This window comes from Argiope bruennichi, chromosome 5, assembly GCF_947563725.1.
Source record: "Argiope bruennichi chromosome 5, qqArgBrue1.1, whole genome shotgun sequence".
Lineage (NCBI taxonomy): Eukaryota > Metazoa > Arthropoda > Arachnida > Araneae > Araneidae > Argiope > Argiope bruennichi.
Window position 1 is genome coordinate 103,480,345 of NC_079155.1, and position 20,414 is coordinate 103,500,758.

Consider the following 20,414-nt stretch of genomic DNA (forward strand, 5'->3'; position numbering starts at 1 on the left):
AATCTCCCTCCCTCTTTCGGTCACCACCAGGAGCTTAGCGGAGGTTGAGGTTGATGGCATCCGGAGTATGCAAATGATAATATTTTCCCACCCTCGTTTCATTTGACATTGAAATTAATATAAACAAACAAATGTTTTGCCTCAATACCCTCTGTACTAGAGTCCAGGACATCTATACGTCCACCCCTCCTCTATTGTCACGTCTCTGGTGTCAATAATTTTGTCAATGAATTAATGAAGATCATTTTGAACTCTTTCCTTCTTTTCATCCAAAGTTTAAGATCAGCTTCAGAGCGATAATGCTTCTTTTTCTTTTTTTTTAATATTTAGCAACCAGAATACTGTCTTTTGCAAATATCAAATAAATCATTCACGCAGACGTGATATACATCAGATGTACCGAACAAATTTATTTGGAGCTAAACCATTTTTCTAAACCACTAAACCGAGCTTTTCGTGGTGAAAAAAAGGACTTAACATCACAAATTTGCTTAGAGCAACATTCAGATACCTCGTACAACAACATACCTCGATTAGATTTTGATGGCATGCTCAGTTATCTTTTTAAAACCATTACGCCAATCAATTCCACCTATCTATCCATCGCCAAGCACTCAAATCATCGCCAACCATTCAATCTATCAGTCACATTTATTAATCCCTTACAAAACTCTAAGAACATCCACTGTGGATATAAGTAACTGTCGGATTATTTTCTGTATAGAAAATAAAGATCCTTAACTGATCATTTTGAGGGTCTCATTATATTCGCCTAAAATGATGTCACCAGGGGCGAGTGGACGACATCCATTTTTCATTTGGCGAGGGGCACTTTATCAATTATCGCCAAGTTCAACCGAGTCATTTGTCACCTTGGAGCGAGCGAAAGTCTCTGGCGACCCGCGATAAATCATGGCATCCGATTTAACGATCCAAATGCCAAAAGACACGCGCCTTCACTCTCGAGTAAGGATCCCTTGATAAATAGCTGCGTAAAGACGAGCTGCTTTCACATTGGGGAAAGAGGAACAGATTAACTAACTGAACGATTATAGATGGATTAAAACTCAAATTTTCCATTTAAAACGGACATTAGGAAATATGGATAAGGAAAGGCATTCCGCTTTATGAAATCATTGACAAAGAAATGTATCTTTTTCTAATTGTAGTATCGTTCTTTACCTCACTAACTTAACTATCTAACAATCCTCACACCTCCATAATTATGTTACCTCATAAACAAATCTCTCTATCACTCATTGCCTAATTTACTATGACACAGTACCTAATTATTACATCACTAACTAATGTCACTACTTATCTATCACTCATTGCCTAATTTACTATGACTCAGTACCTAATTATTACCTCACTAACTAATGTCCCTACTTATCTGTCACTCATTGCCTATTTTACTATGACACAGTACCTAATTATTACCTCACTAACTAATGTCGCTATTTATCTGTCGCCCTTTGCCTAGTTTATTATGACTCAGTACTTAATTATTATTTCATTAATTATTCTCACTACTCATTGCCTAATTTACTGTGACTCAGTACCTAAATATTACTTCACTAACTAATCTCACTACCTTACATTTCTATCATTCATTGCCTAATTTATTATGACACAGTACCTAATTATTACCTCACTAACTAATGTCACTACTTATCTGTCACTCATTGCCTATTTTACTATGACACAGTACCTAATTATTACCTCACTAACTAATGTCGCTATTTATCTGTCGCCCTTTGCCTAGTTTATTATGACTCAGTACTTAATTATTATTTCATTAATTATTCTCACTACTCATTGCCTAATTTACTGTGACTCAGTACCTAAATATTACTTCACTAACTAATCTCACTACCTTACATTTCTATCATTCATTGCCTAATTTATTATGACACAGTACCTAATTATTACATCACTAACTAATGTCACTACTTATCTATCACTCATTGCCTAATTTACTATGACTCAGTACCTAATTATTACCTCACTAACTAATGTCCCTACTTATCTGTCACTCATTGCCTATTTTACTATGACACAGTACCTAATTATTACCTCACTAACTAATGTCGCTATTTATCTGTCGCCCTTTGCCTAGTTTATTATGACTCAGTACTTAATTATTATTTCATTAATTATTCTCACTACTCATTGCCTAATTTACTGTGACTCAGTACCTAAATATTACTTCACTAACTAATCTCACTACCTTACATTTCTATCATTCATTGCCTAATTTATTATGACACAGTACCTAATTATTACCTCACTAACTAATGTCCCTACTTATCTGTCACTCATTGCCTATTTTACTATGACACAGTACCTAATTATTACCTCACTAACTAATGTCGCTATTTATCTGTCGCCCTTTGCCTAGTTTATTATGACTCAGTACTTAATTATTATTTCATTAATTATTCTCACTACTCATTGCCTAATTTACTGTGACTCAGTACCTAAATATTACTTCACTAACTAATCTCACTACCTTACATTTCTATCATTCATTGCCTAATTTATTATGACACAGTACCTAATTATTACCTCACTAACTAATGTCACTACTTATCTGTCACTCATTGCCTATTTTACTATGACACAGTACCTAATTATTACCTCACTAACTAATGTCGCTATTTATCTGTCGCCCTTTGCCTAGTTTATTATGACTCAGTACTTAATTATTATTTCATTAATTATTCTCACTACTCATTGCCTAATTTACTGTGACTCAGTACCTAAATATTACTTCACTAACTAATCTCACTACCTTACATTTCTATCATTCATTGCCTAATTTATTATGACACAGTACCTAATTATTACCTCACTAACTAATGTCACTACTTATCTGTCACTCATTGCCTATTTTACTATGACACAGTACCTAATTATTACCTCACTAACTAATGTCGCTATTTATCTGTCGCCCTTTGCCTAGTTTATTATGACTCAGTACTTAATTATTATTTCATTAATTATTCTCACTACTCATTGCCTAATTTACTGTGACTCAGTACCTAAATATTACTTCACTAACTAATCTCACTACCTTACATTTCTATCATTCATTGCCTAATTTATTATGACACAGTACCTAATTATTACCTCACTAACTAATGTCACTACTTATCTGTCACTCATTGCCTATTTTACTATGACACAGTACCTAATTATTACCTCACTAACTAATGTCGCTATTTATCTGTCGCCCTTTGCCTAGTTTATTATGACTCAGTACTTAATTATTATTTCATTAATTATTCTCACTACTCATTGCCTAATTTACTGTGACTCAGTACCTAAATATTACTTCACTAACTAATCTCACTACCTTACATTTCTATCATTCATTGCCTAATTTATTATGACACAGTACCTAATTATTACCTCACTAACTAATGTCACTACTTATCTATCACTCATTGCCTATTTTACTATGACACAGTACCTAATTATTACCTCACTAACTAATGTCGCTATTTATCTGTCGCCCTTTGCCTAGTTTATTATGACTCAGTACTTAATTATTATTTCATTAATTATTCTCACTACTCATTGCCTAATTTACTGTGACTCAGTACCTAAATATTACTTCACTAACTAATCTCACTACCTTACATTTCTATCATTCATTGCCTAATTTATTATGACACAGTACCTAATTATTACCTCACTAACTAATGTCACTACTTATCTGTCACTCATTGCCTATTTTACTATGACACAGTACCTAATTATTACCTCACTAACTAATGTCGCTATTTATCTGTCGCCCTTTGCCTAGTTTATTATGACTCAGTACTTAATTATTATTTCATTAATTATTCTCACTACTCATTGCCTAATTTACTGTGACTCAGTACCTAAATATTACTTCACTAACTAATCTCACTACCTTACATTTCTATCATTCATTGCCTAATTTATTATGACACAGTACCTAATTATTACCTCACTAACTAATGTCACTACTTATCTGTCACTCATTGCCTATTTTACTATGACACAGTACCTAATTATTACCTCACTAACTAATGTCGCTATTTATCTGTCGCCCTTTGCCTAGTTTATTATGACTCAGTACTTAATTATTATTTCATTAATTATTCTCACTACTCATTGCCTAATTTACTGTGACTCAGTACCTAAATATTACTTCACTAACTAATCTCACTACCTTACATTTCTATCATTCATTGCCTAATTTATTATGACACAGTACCTAATTATTACCTCACTAACTAATGTCATTACTTATCCATCACTCATAGTTCATTTACCATGACTCAGTACCTAATTATTATCTCACTAACTAATCTCACTACCTTATTTACTATCACTCACTACCTAATTAACTATATAATATCCCTAACAATACATCTAGCTATCACATATGGATTATCACCAATATTTTTTTTAATTATAGTCACTCACCCGTTGCCCCAGAATTAAGCCATATAAACAGGAATTATTGTGATTGGCTGTTATGCCCATTTATTATCCAACTTTTGTATAAGAAAACAATGGCCAACAAAAGTTCAAAGCATCTTCAAACTGTTGGCAAACGACTAAAAATCTTTTCCACCATTTTTTAATGTTTTTAAATTTTTAGGATATTTATTTTTATTAAAATTATCATCGTGTTGATCGCAGAGCGAGCTCTCTATTTGCATTGCTTGGATGCTATTATGCTATTGCGATTGTTTAATAGCAGTTCGCTGTTTCCCTGTGTGGTGTTGATTTTTGCAAGAGCTGTTTTATACATGTTTTGGCTGGTGTTTTTTTCTCCTGTCATTCGTATTTTGTATTTGTAAGTGTTTGTGTGTGGACGCGTGCGTGTGTGGGATAAACCGTTATATAGCTAATTGGATTTTATTGTATCCTGCCCGATTTCTGTAGCAGCATTAATCATTTTAATTTCTGAAAATCTGTGTACAAAGATCAAATTTAATAAAAATAATTAGACAGGATGCATCAACTCCGGTATAAAAATAGTTTTCTTTCTTTTTAAAGATCACATCAGATCATTCATCAAAAGACTCTGCGAGGCACTTTATGAGAAAAATCGATGAGAAATTTGGTGCCAAGCACTAAAGGGCTGAGAAACGCTGGTATGAGTGTTATCTATCCTCTTTTGTATCTCTCTGATCTAACAAAATGATCTGTAAGTCAATACGCTACTGCGAATCAATTCTCTCAGCTGATGACAGCACGCGAAAAAGAAATCAGCATCTTCTATCAGCATCCTCATCGCTAGATGACAGAAAAAACGACGAAAGTGGATGCTTACTATCAGTTCAGTCGAGGATTAGAAGCTCGCAACAAAATAGGAGAGCTTTATCTTCATCTTGCGAAATGGATTGATGCCTTAATTTCACTAGCCGACAATACTGTCATTCAAGATGATTTCTTTTTCTTCTTTCTAAGAATGATTCAACTGCGTGCTGTACTTTCAAGGTATTGTTTTTGTTTCTTACTTGAATTTCTTTGAGTAATAAAGCTTATGATCAATCACTGGCTTCTTACAAAACAGTTTTGATTTTGTTTATTTATTTTTATTCAGCGATTAACAATGGTTTCTCCTTTTCAATATGCCATTCAAAATCAAAATGTGTCTTTTCAATGGTTATAGAAATCTTTAGAAAGATTCATAAGATGCGAAGATTTTTGAAGAGTCCCCTCAATTTATCTCCAAAGAAAAGTAAAATTTTGAAGATTTTCTTTTTTTTTAAACCACAATTCTGTGAAAGAAAGTGATTTTTGTAGGATTGTGTTTCGAGCTTAATGTGCTTGTTCCGAAGCTTAGACTTTATCATCCGCCTATTGCGGATCCCTCTTTCAGAAAAGGAGTAGATATGTTTATAAACTTATCTAATTATGATAGTTTATAAACTTATTTGCATACACTTTTATTTAACTTGACTTCTTTAATACTTATGGCGATGGAATTTTGAAATCATTTTTTTGATTTTTTTACAGCTTTGAAATTTTATACACTGACTCATTCTAGACAATGATGCATTAATTTAGCATTTTCAGAATTTAATTATCAGCTAATGAATAGAACGAATTAAATATTGATTAACTATAAGTGGCGCCACCTGGTTACTAATTTTAGAAAATCCTTTATATCATGGTACTAAATTAAATATAACAATGAACTATAAATTAAAGATTAAAAAAGGAAAAATAATTAGAATAAAAGTACTTTTTTACTTTTACCTTTACCTTTTTACCTTTCCTTTTTAAAAGAACCTTTCCAACCAAAGAGTTTATAAAAAACAGGTTTCATTAAATTCCTGACGATTTCAAAAAGTTAAAATTAATTGTGTAAGTTTGGAAACAAACATTCATTTGATAAATTAGAGTTTTCACTGCCAAAAAATATAGCGTATGTAAATTGTTTTGCAAAATTTGAGCAATAGCAAGCTAACAACAGCAATAAATAAGCAAAAAATGTAGCACCAGATTTTTTTTAAATATTTTGTGTAAACATCAATATTTCAGAATGTATGATTACTATACATTCTTTCCTCATCCCACTACAATTTTGTAATTTTTACCTTTTTGACCTATATTATTTTAATCTTTTAAATAGACATATTGTTTGGAACATGTATTGTTATTTCCATCTATATCAGAATATCCAAGTCGTCTGAGATATGCATACGTACGGCCAACAAGAGACACCCCTAACCTTTTAATAATTGTTACAAACAACCGTGCCGGCGTCCTGGCGTAGGGGTAGCGCGTCTTCCCCGTGATCTGGGCGTCCCGGGTTCGAGTCCCGGTTTGGGCATGGTTGTTCTTCTGTTGTTCTATCTGTGAGATGTGTGAATGTGCCCTCCTGTAAAAAGGGGTTGTGCAAGCGAATGAATGATGCGTGAGTGGCAAAGTCGTACTCTTGGCCCTAGTTGGCGCTGCTATAAAAAATAAGAGACGTTCCCCCTCAGGCTTAAATCGCTGTCTTCGTAACAGTGGGCTTGTCAGTGGCAAGTGCCATAAGAAACAAACAAACAAATAGCCGTTTTAAATAATATTAATTTAGCTATAATAACCAATTTTGATAAACAACATCTTATGACAGCAAATTGAATTTTAGTTTAAATTATACTTTAGAAACATAGAGTATTCTGACTCACCAGTTATGTTTGGAAAATGGCGAAATCGATCTGATTAATGAGACTAGGGATTCCACCAAAGTTTTATTTTGAGAAACTGGAGAGGGATAGAGAATCGTCGATAACTTATCTAGGCAACATGAGTTTTTATATGAAATAAAAATGAGCGAAATCGGTGCAGTAGTAGATATTGGGGATCTTTGGAGCGGTGTTTTCTTCCTTTTTATTTTTTTCGTCCACAAGTAAAATATTGTATAATGTTTTTGAGATTCCTCTCAAAAAGGTATCGGGTGAGAGGAAGGTATTCGCATGTGAGTTTTCATGCGAAATAAAAGTTGTCGAAATCGGTGCAGTGGTTGGAGCTAGGAAACTATCTTTGTTTTTCTTCTTAGGGAAAATGCAATTAATGTTTTTGAAATTTCTCAGAAAATGGAGAGTTGGACAAATGACCATTGATGACATATCTAGGAGTTATAAGTTTTTAAATGAAATAAAAATCGACACACGCACGCACGCACACACACACACACACACACACACACACACACACACACACACACACACACACACACACACACACACACACACACACACTTATAGATTTCATTATAAAATCTCTTATAATGCGACGCAAATCAGATAGTAAACATGAGATGGGATTAACGCGCTGTTCACTTTTAAAAGCTTTACATATCAAAAGCTTTACATATTTAAAGTTACATATCAAAAAATATCTGGTGCCTAAAGTATTTTTTTTTATTATTATTTTTAAATCATATTTGTTGCATTGAGGTGACAAAGAAAAGTTAATATCTAATATTATTTCGACCTTGATGTGATAATTGAAGCATCTATCTCTCCCCCCCCCCTCTTCCTCCAACTCATCGTCATTTCCAAGGACCAATTGAAATCAAAATATCCATTATCAACTATCTAATGACCAAACAAATAATGATCTCCAACAAATTAATGTCCCCAACCCAACGATGTGACGAAAAAAGGCGAAACAAAGGGTTAATAAAAAAAAAGTCCGCTCTTAATTGCGCCAACAAGCGTTTCTGATTATCCCTCAATCGGCGGCGATTATTGAATTAAACCGCATAATGAAGCGTTGGTGGGCGGAGACGGGGTGACGGACCTTATTGGTGGTCCGCGGCGCGTATCGCCTGTTCACGATCATTGGCTCTTCCGTTGTCAAGGTAACCGGGGCGTCATTAGGAGAGGACAAGCGGCATTCGGTCGCCGCTGATGGAAGAGGAGATGGCGTGACCGACAAACCAGATGTAATTAATCAATTAAATCTTGTAGAACGAAAGGTCGTAAAAGACACGGTCGGGGGGGGGATTCCTTTGTGTCCGGATGAACAAAAGGAACCATTTGGAATATCGTTTGGAGAAGCACGCGAATGAATACAATTATTTTGATGAGAAGGATTTTGAAAAATGATTCATTTTGTTGACTCTTTCTGTGAAATCACTTTGAATAAAGTTTGGCTAAATAGTTTGGATTTTATTTTTTCCCACTGAAATTATTTTTTGGGTTATTCATGCATTATATATACGAATTCAGAGAAATGCAACATTTTTTATTAGTACAGATACTTTTGTTTGATTAAAAAAAAACTGTACCTGGAATTCTTTTTTTGATATTTAGAAATGCAGAGTAATTCAAAATGAATATAGGGAATTACAAACGGATATAACTATTTAAAGAAAAAGAATTTATCAATAAGATTAACACATAATGTAGAGGGAACTTCAAAATTTTTGTATTGTAATGTCTTGATCTAGACTGATCAAATAACGAAGCAGAATTTCCAGACAATTCTTTATTTACAGCCCTATATATACAAAAGAACAACTTGTTCTAATCTTGGTTAACTGAACAACAGTCTAAGTCGAAGGGTTTCTTGAAACTCAGTTGGTTCACGGACTCCGAACTCGTGGGCGTAGTCCAACAGTCTGCCTGCAATTCGTTTCTTTTCTCCTCCTTGAAAAAAAAAAAATCCTCACTTTATTTTGGCGATAATCGCCGCCTCTTAATTTACATTGGTCATTTGAGCTCTCTTTCGGCCAATGGGGTTCAGCAATATGCTCCCTCAGCGGCGCCAGTGGGTAGTGGGAAGGTCCTTTCACAATGAGAAACGTTTAGCATCCAGATGTTTGGACACCCCTTTCTCTTTGAAGGTACTATCAATACCTCTTGGACGAGGAATTCCACAGGTGGTCTTTCACTGTAGTCGCTAATGAACAGATGCGAGACCACCCAGGTGAAAAGATCCACCATCTGGCTATCTCGAGGAGTTTAGTAAGTAACAGCGACGACACAGCTGGCTGTAAATGTCTTATCAGTACTGGGAAACGGGGAATATTACAGTATAAATACGTCATAGATGTTCTATGTGACTTTCCTTGGTCACACTGACAATATATAGGTGGTAAACCATTTCACGCCATACATTCTGAAGCCTGTCTGCCGTCACCGAAGCAAGCACATTACGAATGCGTACTTTGAGTTCTTCAATTGTTTTGGGCATGGGAAATTTTTAAGTTCCGTCTACATTCTGTGTTAATCTTATCGATAAATTCTTTTTCATTAAATAGTTATAGCCGTTTGTAATCGCTATATTCATTTTGAATTACCCTGCATATATGAATGGTACTTAGAATTAGCATATGGATAATGATAATAATAAAAAAAATTTCAAATCAAATCAAAATTTTTTAATTCAATTAATAATCATTTTTAATTTTTAATTTAATAACAGATTTTCATACTTTCTTAACTTACATGTTTACTTAACAACCTGTTGTAATAAAACTGAATTATTATTTTTAAAAAAAATCAAAATTGGATTTTTGACTTTGAAATATATTTTTCTATTTTGCAAATATAATTTTTAGATTTTGTAGATAGCTGTTTCGCTGTGAATTCAATATTTAAAAGATTATAGCTGAAAATGAAAAATACAAAATTCATAGAAATAAAACAATTTTCAGCTAACAATGTATAATTTTACCGTTGAAAAAATTGATTAAAAAATTGATAAAGCTATTTGTTAAAAAAAAATGTTGTTTGTACTTTGTATCCCCCCCCCCCTTGTTTTTAATACCCTCAATCAACATTGACGGAGCTAGCAAATATTTTGAATATGATTAAAAAGTAGAAAAATATCTGACTTCATAAATGTATTAAAAGTTGAATATTGTACTTTTTTTTTTATGAAGTTTCTTTTCATGTACTTACTGGTAAACAAAACACTGCACATCTAATCAAATACAAATATTCGCCTCATGTTGTAACTCTTAATATGCCGATCGTACTTAACTCGATATATAAAAGACTTTTAAAATGCGGTACATACAAAAGTGCACCGTACTAAAACACGTTTTAAAGTCTTACCTTTTAAATTACGCTGATATGTTCGTACTATTTTTTAATCTTTTGTTTTTTCATACGGTATTCAAAAGGTCACGAAGAAGGCAGCTCCAACAACAAATAGAAGATACCAGCTAAAGAGAAAAATAAAAATAACTTTAATTATTAATTGCATTAATTAATATTTTAATTAATTAAAATAAATTTTTTTCTTTGAGCTTATTCTATTGTCAAAACTTATCTGAAGATGCCAAAACAGAATGGAAAAATTGATGGTGAAATAATCTAGAAAATAAAGGGAAAAGAATCGGTTAATATTAAATTAATGTAAAACATGTAACTAAAATATATGGGCGATGTGAGAGATGTTTCACATATTTTAGTTAAGAAAAAGGTATAGAGTGCGTTTAAGATAACAGATTTCTATGAAAATAATAATTTTATAAACATGTCTAATTCTATAACCAAAGAATTTTTTTTTACTCTAAATGTATCATAAAATCCAAGGAAATTCTTTCATATATTTCGTCGTATACTTCAATGAATTTTTTTTTAAAACTGGAGTTAAAATGGTTTTCAAAAAACGCAGGTTATTGATAAATTAACTTTATACTAACATTTTAATTAAAGATATAGTTTGCTAATAAATTTCTCATATATAAGTATTTTAATTTGAATATTAATACGAGCACAAAGCACTAACATTTTTTTTTTAAATAAGTAAAACGAAAAGAAAAAAAAAATATTGAAATGCTCTAAAAATTTCAAGTTCTAAATCTCAATTCCAATTTTATATACTTATTTATCATTATGAAAACATCTCAATCAACAGCACAATTAACAAATAACATAAAATACAAACAAATTAAAAGACAAAACAGAACTTCAATTTTAGTTCGTGTCAGAATTGTTTGATATATGCCGGGTAATGATATAGTATGAATCCAGTTTAATACGATTATCAGCATTTACTACTGTACTGCTTTTGTTACTTATGTTACCTTCACCCTTTCTAGGGCCGTGGGAAGTATGCTTCCCACCAAATTTATCAATCTTTGTATGAATTTATGTAGGTTAGCATAAGTTCTGACAAATTATTTAGAAAGACAGAAACTTAGATGCTTTAGTTCTTTATTTCACACAAAATGATGTGTCTTGATTTGTTACTTAATTATTAATTAACCAAACTAATTAATTAATCAAATTAAATTTATCTAATAAGCTAAATGAATCCCTTTTCTTATTCTAATTTCAAGCCTAAAAATATCTTAACATAATATGACTAGAAAAAAATGGCCCTTTAAAAGGTTAATTTACTTTGGGTCCCAGGATAAGGGGATTTGAATGTTCAATTAATTCGTTAATATTCTCGATAAATATCATTTTCTCATTTGATGGAATTTTCTGATAAGAAGATTTTGGCTTTGAGCATACAAAAGATTAAATGTTACGGATTAAAATGTTTCTAATATTTGAATAATGGCGGTTGTTTGTTTACATTTGAAATGCATACCAGTTGAATAACATCTTTCATACTGGAAAGAAAAGATTTGATAGTTCCCAACCATTTATTTCACCGCCGATCTGTCACAAAAAAATTACTATTAAACAATAGCTGTCATTTCCTAGAAATTCTTGTGTTGTTTAGGATAACTTGTCAATCTTCCAAATGAATGTGGCATTTAAGCTCAGATGCAAGCAGTGAATAAAAAAAAAAAATTGTTTCGCAAAAAAATTCTTAAAAAAAAAACGAATTTTATCTTTAAATAACCCATCATTTTTAATTGTATTTTTAAAACATTAAGGCTGCATCTTTTTTTCGATGGAATTTTTAATGAAAAAAAAAAGGATTTTGTATTAAATAGTAGATTATCTTTCATGGAGCCAACGTGAAAACGAAATCAGAATCAACTGACAGCTTCCGTGATAAAACGAAGAAAAACAAATCAAAAGAGTAAAAGCGAGTTTTTCACGAAAGACAGACAGACAGAGACAGAGGAAGAGAGAGAGAACATCATAGAATTGGCCATGAGCCAAGTCTGGCCTATACTCAAAGCAGCCCAGCCACCGTTAAACATAATAAGAAGAATCTTTCGATTTGGCCTTTAGGTAATGTGTGGTGAGCTTTCGGTAATTTCTGATATCTGATGTCCCACTAAACCCAATTTCGGTATCTCTTTCTAATTGATTAGTTTCCAATCTTTTTCTTTAATTTTTTTTTTTTTTTTTTTCATTTTTCGTTGTTCATTGAACTCTCTCAATGCAGAAAACAAAAAGGCAGGTTAAAAGCGTGCAAACAAAATAACTAACTAAGCCTTTAGAATAATTTTACGAAGGTGGGGGTGGGTGCTACTCTGCAGTCGTAATGGAAGAAAGAGCCGCATTATCTCTATGGGAAAGATACTTGGTTCTAATTTTGGTGGTATAAAGTTTGCAAAATAATAATAATAATAATAATAATTTTCAGGGCCTTTCTAATTATGCTTTGATATTATTTACACGTAGAAGTTACTGGAAGTTGAAATATTCCGATGAAGTCTCTGGAATCTCCTTCCAGTTATACACGGTTAGATTCTCCAGTGTCCCTCCCGCTGATGTGGCGTGGTATGGAGAGGGGGGTGCCAGCTCAGGTGTCGTCCTCGTCATCTGACGGAGGTTCAAAATGGCGAGGTCCGTCCCAAAATAGCCCTAGTGTTGCTTTAAAACAGGACGTTAATATAACTGAACTGAACTGAACTCCTCCCAGTGTCAGATATGATTTGCAAAAAATACATGCTTTTTATAAAGGTATAAAATTTAGGTTGTTGTTGTTTCCTATGGCACTTGCCATGGACAAGCCCGCTGTTACGAAGGCAGCGATTTTAAGCCGGTGGGAAAGGGGCGTTTCTTGTTTTTTTTTTTTGTTTTTTTTTTCGTAGCGCCAACTAGGGCCAAGAGTACGACTTAGCTACTCCCGCATCACTCATTCGCTTGCACAACCGCTTACCGCTTTTTACAGGAGGGTACATTCACACATCTCACAGATAGAACAACCATGCCCAAACCGGGACTCGAACCCACTACGCCCAGAACACGGGGAAGACGCGCTACCCCTTTGCCAGGACGCCGGCATAAAATTTATTATTCTCTTTACCATTTGTTCTGGCAACAGATTTGAAATAAAGTAAAATAAAAGAAGATACATATCTTATTTCACGCGATTGTTGGAAACTTCATACAGTCTTTTATCTTTACTAATAATAAAAATAAACTTGTGTGTGTGTAGTTCTCTTTTGGCGCTAAAAGGAAGAACCTACTGGGTATAGCGGCAACAAATTTGTTGCAAATATAGTCAGTAAATGAGAATATGCACCACAAAGAGATTTTTTTGCAAAATTCTATTTACATTTTAATTACTTACAAAATTAAGCAAGATTTTAAAGTCTTATTCCTATATCTACAAAGCTTAATTATCTTTCAAAACAATTTTTACGCCATCTTGAATTTTAGAAAATTACCTTTTCAATAACACCGATTTCACTTTTCTCTGACTTTTAACAATTATTTGCAAAATTCAAATGGATATATGTCATAGAATAATGCTTTTCTTTCTTGTAAAGAAATTCAAACCAATTTCTACATTAAATAAAATTAATCATCATTAATAATGTTAAAAGTTTATAACATTGATCAAGTACAAAAAGACGAAATTAAAAAAGCGTTCTTTCCTTTTGATCGTCGTGGTTCTGTTTTCCAATAAAGAAATTTCTTTCTATCTCTGTTTTAGAACAGAGAAATTCATTATCGTAATATTTTGAAACATGCTTTCTAACATTCATCTGACAGGCTTTAATTGCATTACGTTATCGAAGATCATTTTGAACATGTCTTCACGAATCGTATTAAATTTGATACATTATATTCGCTATTAAATAACACACTGCCATATCTCCGATAAATTACTTCGATAAAGAAGTTCCATCCATTGAGCAAAAAGGAAGGAAAAAAAAGTTCCAAATTACATTCTTTATATATAATAAAGTAATCTTTATCTTATCGCTTGCGGCAAAGAAAGAAATTAATTAACGTCTGCCATAAATAGAGCGAACGTCCAACCCATGACGGCCGTCCGCTAATGAAAAAGCATTGCCAGATCCTCTTAACGACGCATCTTCCTTTCTAATAGAAATTCACTACTCGTTCTAACTCTAAAATTTTCATCGCTATAGTAAATAATTAATTGAGTAGGTTTCTCCCCTTTTTCATTAAAAAAAAAAAAAGAACTTTCTTCAGCCTAGAACGAAAAAAAAAAAAAAAGGATAATTAAAAGCTCGAGAAATAACTAAAAGTGGAGAAAATGCGAAAGCAGAAACAATTTGCGAGCCAGAAATCGTCCATCAAAATTTACTTTCGTTAATGACTTAATTACAGACACTCGGAGAAGTGGTAATTTTATTTATCGCCCAAATAACGCCATCTGCCGGTTGCTATGTGTCTCTCGCAGCGGCCGCCTGAGGGCACTTGTTTCTCGAGCGCTTCGGAAGTTGTAGTTCTTTTCTTTTCTTTTTTTTTATCGTTTGGCGCGAAATATCTCCATTAAGCTATTCTTTATCGGTAAACGATCAACATAAACTTTAGTGGGTGACTGTCAGATCGTTAAGTAAATGGAAAGGGTAGTAAAAATAAAGGGCTCACAATCTTATTTCGGAGCTGTTTTGTGAGTAATTGAAACCATCGGTGCTGATGAATTGTTTTCTCTTTCAGCGATGGCATTGGCTGCAAATATATCGTGGGAACGAAGCGAGTCGGCGAAGTGTTCCACACAATGCTTCGTTAAATTATGATAATTCGCCTGCTGTTGCGTGGGACTTCTTAACGAGGAAAATGCAAATGAACCGTTTCTGGGCCCGTGATAGGCCTGCATTAAGAGGGCCGGTTAAAATTGAAAGAGACACGGAACAGGGCAGCGCTGATTGAAGGGGAAGTCGTGTACTTCTCTCTCAAATTGAAAGCGAAAATGATACTTTGGGATATATGTACACACTCTCTCGGAGATAATGGCCGAAGAGAATGGAATTCGATTAAGCGGAAAGTAAATGGAAAGATTTGGAAAAGGCGCATAATTAATTGAATTAGCGAATCTTTTAGCAGAAGGATTTTGCTTCGACAGGAAATCTTTGTAGTCTAGGAAAATCTGTGACTATGTTTTTCCGCGCTTTTTGCATACTATATAAAATGACTTGATTAAAATCGGATAGTTTTGAAATAATCGATTAAAAGTTTAGAAATTAAACAAAAATATTATAGAAAAATTTGCAAAGAGGTTTTTCTACTTTCTCGTATACGTAGTATGGAGAAAGTATAGTAATCGTCAACTGCAGATTTTGACAAATCTCCACGTTATAAAACTCCCTGGATCCGATAAACACATTTTTTTTGGAAAATATCCGCAAACTTTGAGTTTGACAGTTGAAATTTGGTATATTGTCTTTAGATCAAATTTACAGATTTCTATCAAATGTTGAGAAAAATCTGTTCAGAAGAAGTCCGTCTGTCCGGTTGTTCGAATACAAATTAACACAATAATTACAAAATGAAGAGAACTAGATAGATAAATGGACTTAATTACTTACTAGACACGGATTTAATATCTGTATACCGAACTTGTCCACGTTAAATGAATGCAGTGTGACACACGGTTTTATCAAACAATGTTGCGAATTTGATTTAAGTTTAAGACACGGTGTATCAAGGCTGACATTACCTATTCCTCTATTCTACCTATACCTATTTGATGATTGAGCAGTGCTTAAACCAGAGGAAGCGTGCGCCTCAAAACGTTCTCGCATACTCTCTAACAAACTTGTCATGCCAGAAAATTACTTGGCATTGGCGTACAATAGTTACGAAATATGAACTTTTCGCTTGAATTAAGCATTTCTTCTGAATCGCCGTGTCATCCTTGGCGAATTAGTTGGCGATTCATCCCTGGCATGCGGTGAATAGTATCCGAAAATCAAATTTAGGATTTAGACAAGTTTTTCTCTACTGAATGAAACAAAAAGTTGGCACAAAACTACACTTGTAGTTACAAAATCACATATCAAATTTGATATATTTAAATCATTGATTTTTTGAGTTATTGCATGTGAATGTTTTTGAAAGTACAGACAAATTTGGCTCAAAATTGGACCAGTGTCTATACTATAAACGTTAAATCTGAATACTTATTTTTATCTATCTAGCTTTCTTCATTTTGTAGTTATCGTCTTGACTTATATTCGAACAGCAGGACAGACGAACTTCCTCCGAACAGATTTTGCTCAAAATTTGATAGAAATCTGCAAATGTGGTTTAAAGACAGTATATCAAATTCCAATAGACTAACTCAAAACTTTTGTATGTTATCTTTGTCACAGACAGAGAGACAGATAGACGGACATTTTCTAAAAATGTAATTTTCGAACGCAGGTAGGTCTAAAACGTGGAGATAAATCAAAATCTTGATTATGAATTTTTTTTTTACTGTTACTGTACTCTCTCTGTACTACATATACGAGAAAATAAAAAAAAAGAAAAATCACGGGTTTTGTTAAGGTTCTATTAAGTTTTAAAAATAATGTTTGTTTTCATGTTTGATTTTTTTTTTATTAATGTTCCGTAAAATATTAAAATTTAACCTTTTACAGAACACCTTATTTTGATAGTAATATGGTCAATGAAGATTATTCAGCCTCTTTCCTATTCTTCTCATTCTTTAAATTCATTTCTACTGAACTTACATCTCTATTAGGCAATAATAAAATAACACAAATCCATCATTTTTTGAAGAAATTTTTTTTTTACTTGAAATAATTCGTATGTTAATGAAAAGGGTCCCAAAAAAATCAAAGTAAATGCCACCAATCACTGCTATGTATATTTTATGCTTCTCCTACTTGTTGATTTTCTTTTTTTTTTTCTTTTGATTTTTTTAAAATTTATTTATTTATGCTTTCATTTTTATTGATCGTCGAGACCTTAATTCTTTATTTAGTACGATTGCTTAGAAGCAATATTTGTTTTCATTGTATCTTATGGAAACTCTACAACTTCAAATGCTTTACATGGGTATTGCAAACATGCTTTCATGCATAGGTTTCTTGGTAATAATTAAAATAAATTTATAATAACTAATTATATTAAAATTAATTAATCAATCAATTAATAAAATGAGTTTCTAAAGACACAAAAATATATTATAACATCCTATTTACTTAGCATGTGCAACCCAAAGAATTTTTACTAAAACATCAATTAAGGAGTTAATCCTTAAATGCATATTGTTGCCAATTATCTACATCCAATTTTATTCAAAAACCGATAATCAAAGACAATAAATCATGCATGAAAAAAAATTGACATTATTTTTAGTGGAAAAGTTTTTTTTTTTTAAACATATGAATGTGGTGGATGATGAAGAGACAGCTACTTTTAGCGTGTTACTTAAAGAGATAGTTTCTATTGTCGAGTTCGAAATAAAGGAATGATCTATCTAATTGTTAAAAATTACTTCTCACCTGTTCGTCAGGTAAGCTAACAATGTTTGATGTCATATTTGAAAATTATATTAGATACAAGCTAGTTTTTTGAGAAATAATGTTTGGTGTCAAAAGTCTACAAACAACTTTTTTCAAATTAAATATACCATATTATTACCTGGATTTTCTAAACAAATAATCATGCATTTAAGATTTAAGTAGAAATTAAGCTAAACAATTTTAAATATGAAATTAAATTTTTAAAACAATATAAGAGGCTGCTGTAGCTCAACAACGCTAATAATAGTGTTGTGGGAATACCTAATGGGAGGAACTAAACCCCAAACCCCCCAAGTCAAAAGAAGAATAAATACACTCATTGTTTGCATTTCGAATCAAATACGCATTGGAACCAACTTTATAAAATAAAATTCTTTTGTTGCGTGTTTCAGCCTCTTCGAACCCGTGCCGCTCGCCGGAGGAGAGGAATTCAGCAGAGATCAGGAGGAGACAACAGCGGCAGGAAGAGGCGGAGGCCGAGGAGGAGGAGGAGGAGAAGCGGAGGCGCACGCGGACCAACTTCAACGGGTGGCAACTGGAGGAGCTGGAGAAGGCGTTCGAAGCCTCCCACTACCCCGATGTCTTCATGAGGGAAGCTCTCGCCTCCAGACTTGATCTCGTAGAATCCAGGGTGCAGGTGAGAGTCAATTTCTTTTCCAGGAAATGATGCAGGAAAAACATAATGCGGGAAAAAGCATAGTGTTGCAGGGAAAATAACATTCCTCGAAACAAGATCATCAACAACATTTTTTTTTCTCTGAGAGAATAGAAAGAGAAAATATTGTAGTTTTCAAAAAAATCGAACCCGAAATTTTGACGAAACTCCAGCTTTCTGAGTCAGAAAAAAAAAAAAAAAATTCTGAAATTACGAACATGGTGTGAACATAATAGTTTAAAAAGGATTTGATACTTTTGCTTTCTCGTATAAGTATTGTAAGAAAAGTATAATAATTCTCGAAAAATTCGAACTAGTGATCTTGAGGAATCTCTACATTTTAGATTTCTGAGTTCGAAAAATATATTTTAGGAAAATGTCCGTCTGTTAAATCTGTAACAAGGATAATTAAAAAATGCTTTGATCTAAACGAATAAAATTGGATGTACGGTCTTTATACTAAATTTGTAGATTTCTATCAAACTGTGAGTCAAATCCACTCAGATAAAGTCTGTCTGTCTGGCTGTTCGAATGTAAGCAGTTATATACAGAATAACTCCAAAACGAAGAGAGCTAGATAGATACAAATTCAATGCACAGAATTAAAAACTATAGTTGTTGTGACTTATGGCACTTTATAAGCTTTTTATAAAGTGCCATAAATGACTTAGGGCACTTTATAAATTTAATTACTTTAGCACTTTAGCAATTTAAGCCGAGTGAGCGTCTCTTGTTTTTCAGCAGCGCCAACTAGGACCAAGAGCACGACTTAGCTACTTCATGCGTCACATTCGCTCCCACAACCCCTTTTTAGAGGGGGGCACATTCACACACCTCACAGATGGAACACATAAGAACAACCATGGCCGAACTGGGACGCTCAGATCATGGGGAAGACGCGCTACCCCTATGCCAGAACGCCGGTAAAAGCTATAGTCTAGATACCTATCAAATTTTGAACCAAATCCAACAAGGATTGACCACCTGTCAGCCTGTACTTTTAGAAACATGTAAAAGCAATAACTCAAAGACGCAGTGATTTAAATATATCAACTTTAGTAAGTGATTCTGTGAATACAAATACACTTTTGTGTCAATTTTTTTTCAATCTGTTGAGAGAAAAGTACTTAAAACACAAATTCGATTTTCAGATACTATTAACGGCATACCAAAGATTATTCGCCAAATAACTCGCCAAGGATGTCACGATAGATTCACTAAAAATGATAAATTAAAGCCAAAAGTTAATATTTCGTAACTATTGTACGCCAATACTATGCAATGTATTTTCTGACATGACAAATTATTAGAAAGCATGTGAGAAAATATTGGAGAGACCACTTCTGCTGATTATTATTAGTAGCGATATAAAAGTTCATTAATCCCTACTAATTCGCACCGAACGATATTTCAATAAATATTGGATACATAATTCCATCGAAATTCATTTTATGCAATCGTACAACCTACTTGACTGGTGTATTGTGCGCATTCCCAAACGCTGTAGAATACTCACTACATCTGGCAACTTTGTGTTCTTCGAGATCCCTTCTAAATCAATCGATATCAGAGCACAATGGCGCATATCCAGCAGACGAACAAGAAAATTGCCCAATACTCGGATGACTTCTCGGTTACGGTTACGAAAGAGCAAATAGCCAGAAGTTTGCAGAA

At 33.1% G+C, this 20,414-nt stretch overlaps 1 protein-coding gene across 1 annotated transcript in view; it reads left to right on the forward strand.

Annotated features, from left to right (window-relative positions):
• LOC129969006 (homeobox protein unc-4 homolog) overlaps window positions 1-20,414 on the forward strand; it is a 96,362-nt gene that overhangs the window by 16,124 nt on the left and 59,824 nt on the right. The window contains exon 2 of the mRNA XM_056083398.1: window positions 18,478-18,722. Coding sequence (XP_055939373.1) covers window positions 18,478-18,722 — 245 coding nt within the window. The remainder of the gene's footprint in view (window positions 1-18,477; window positions 18,723-20,414) is intronic.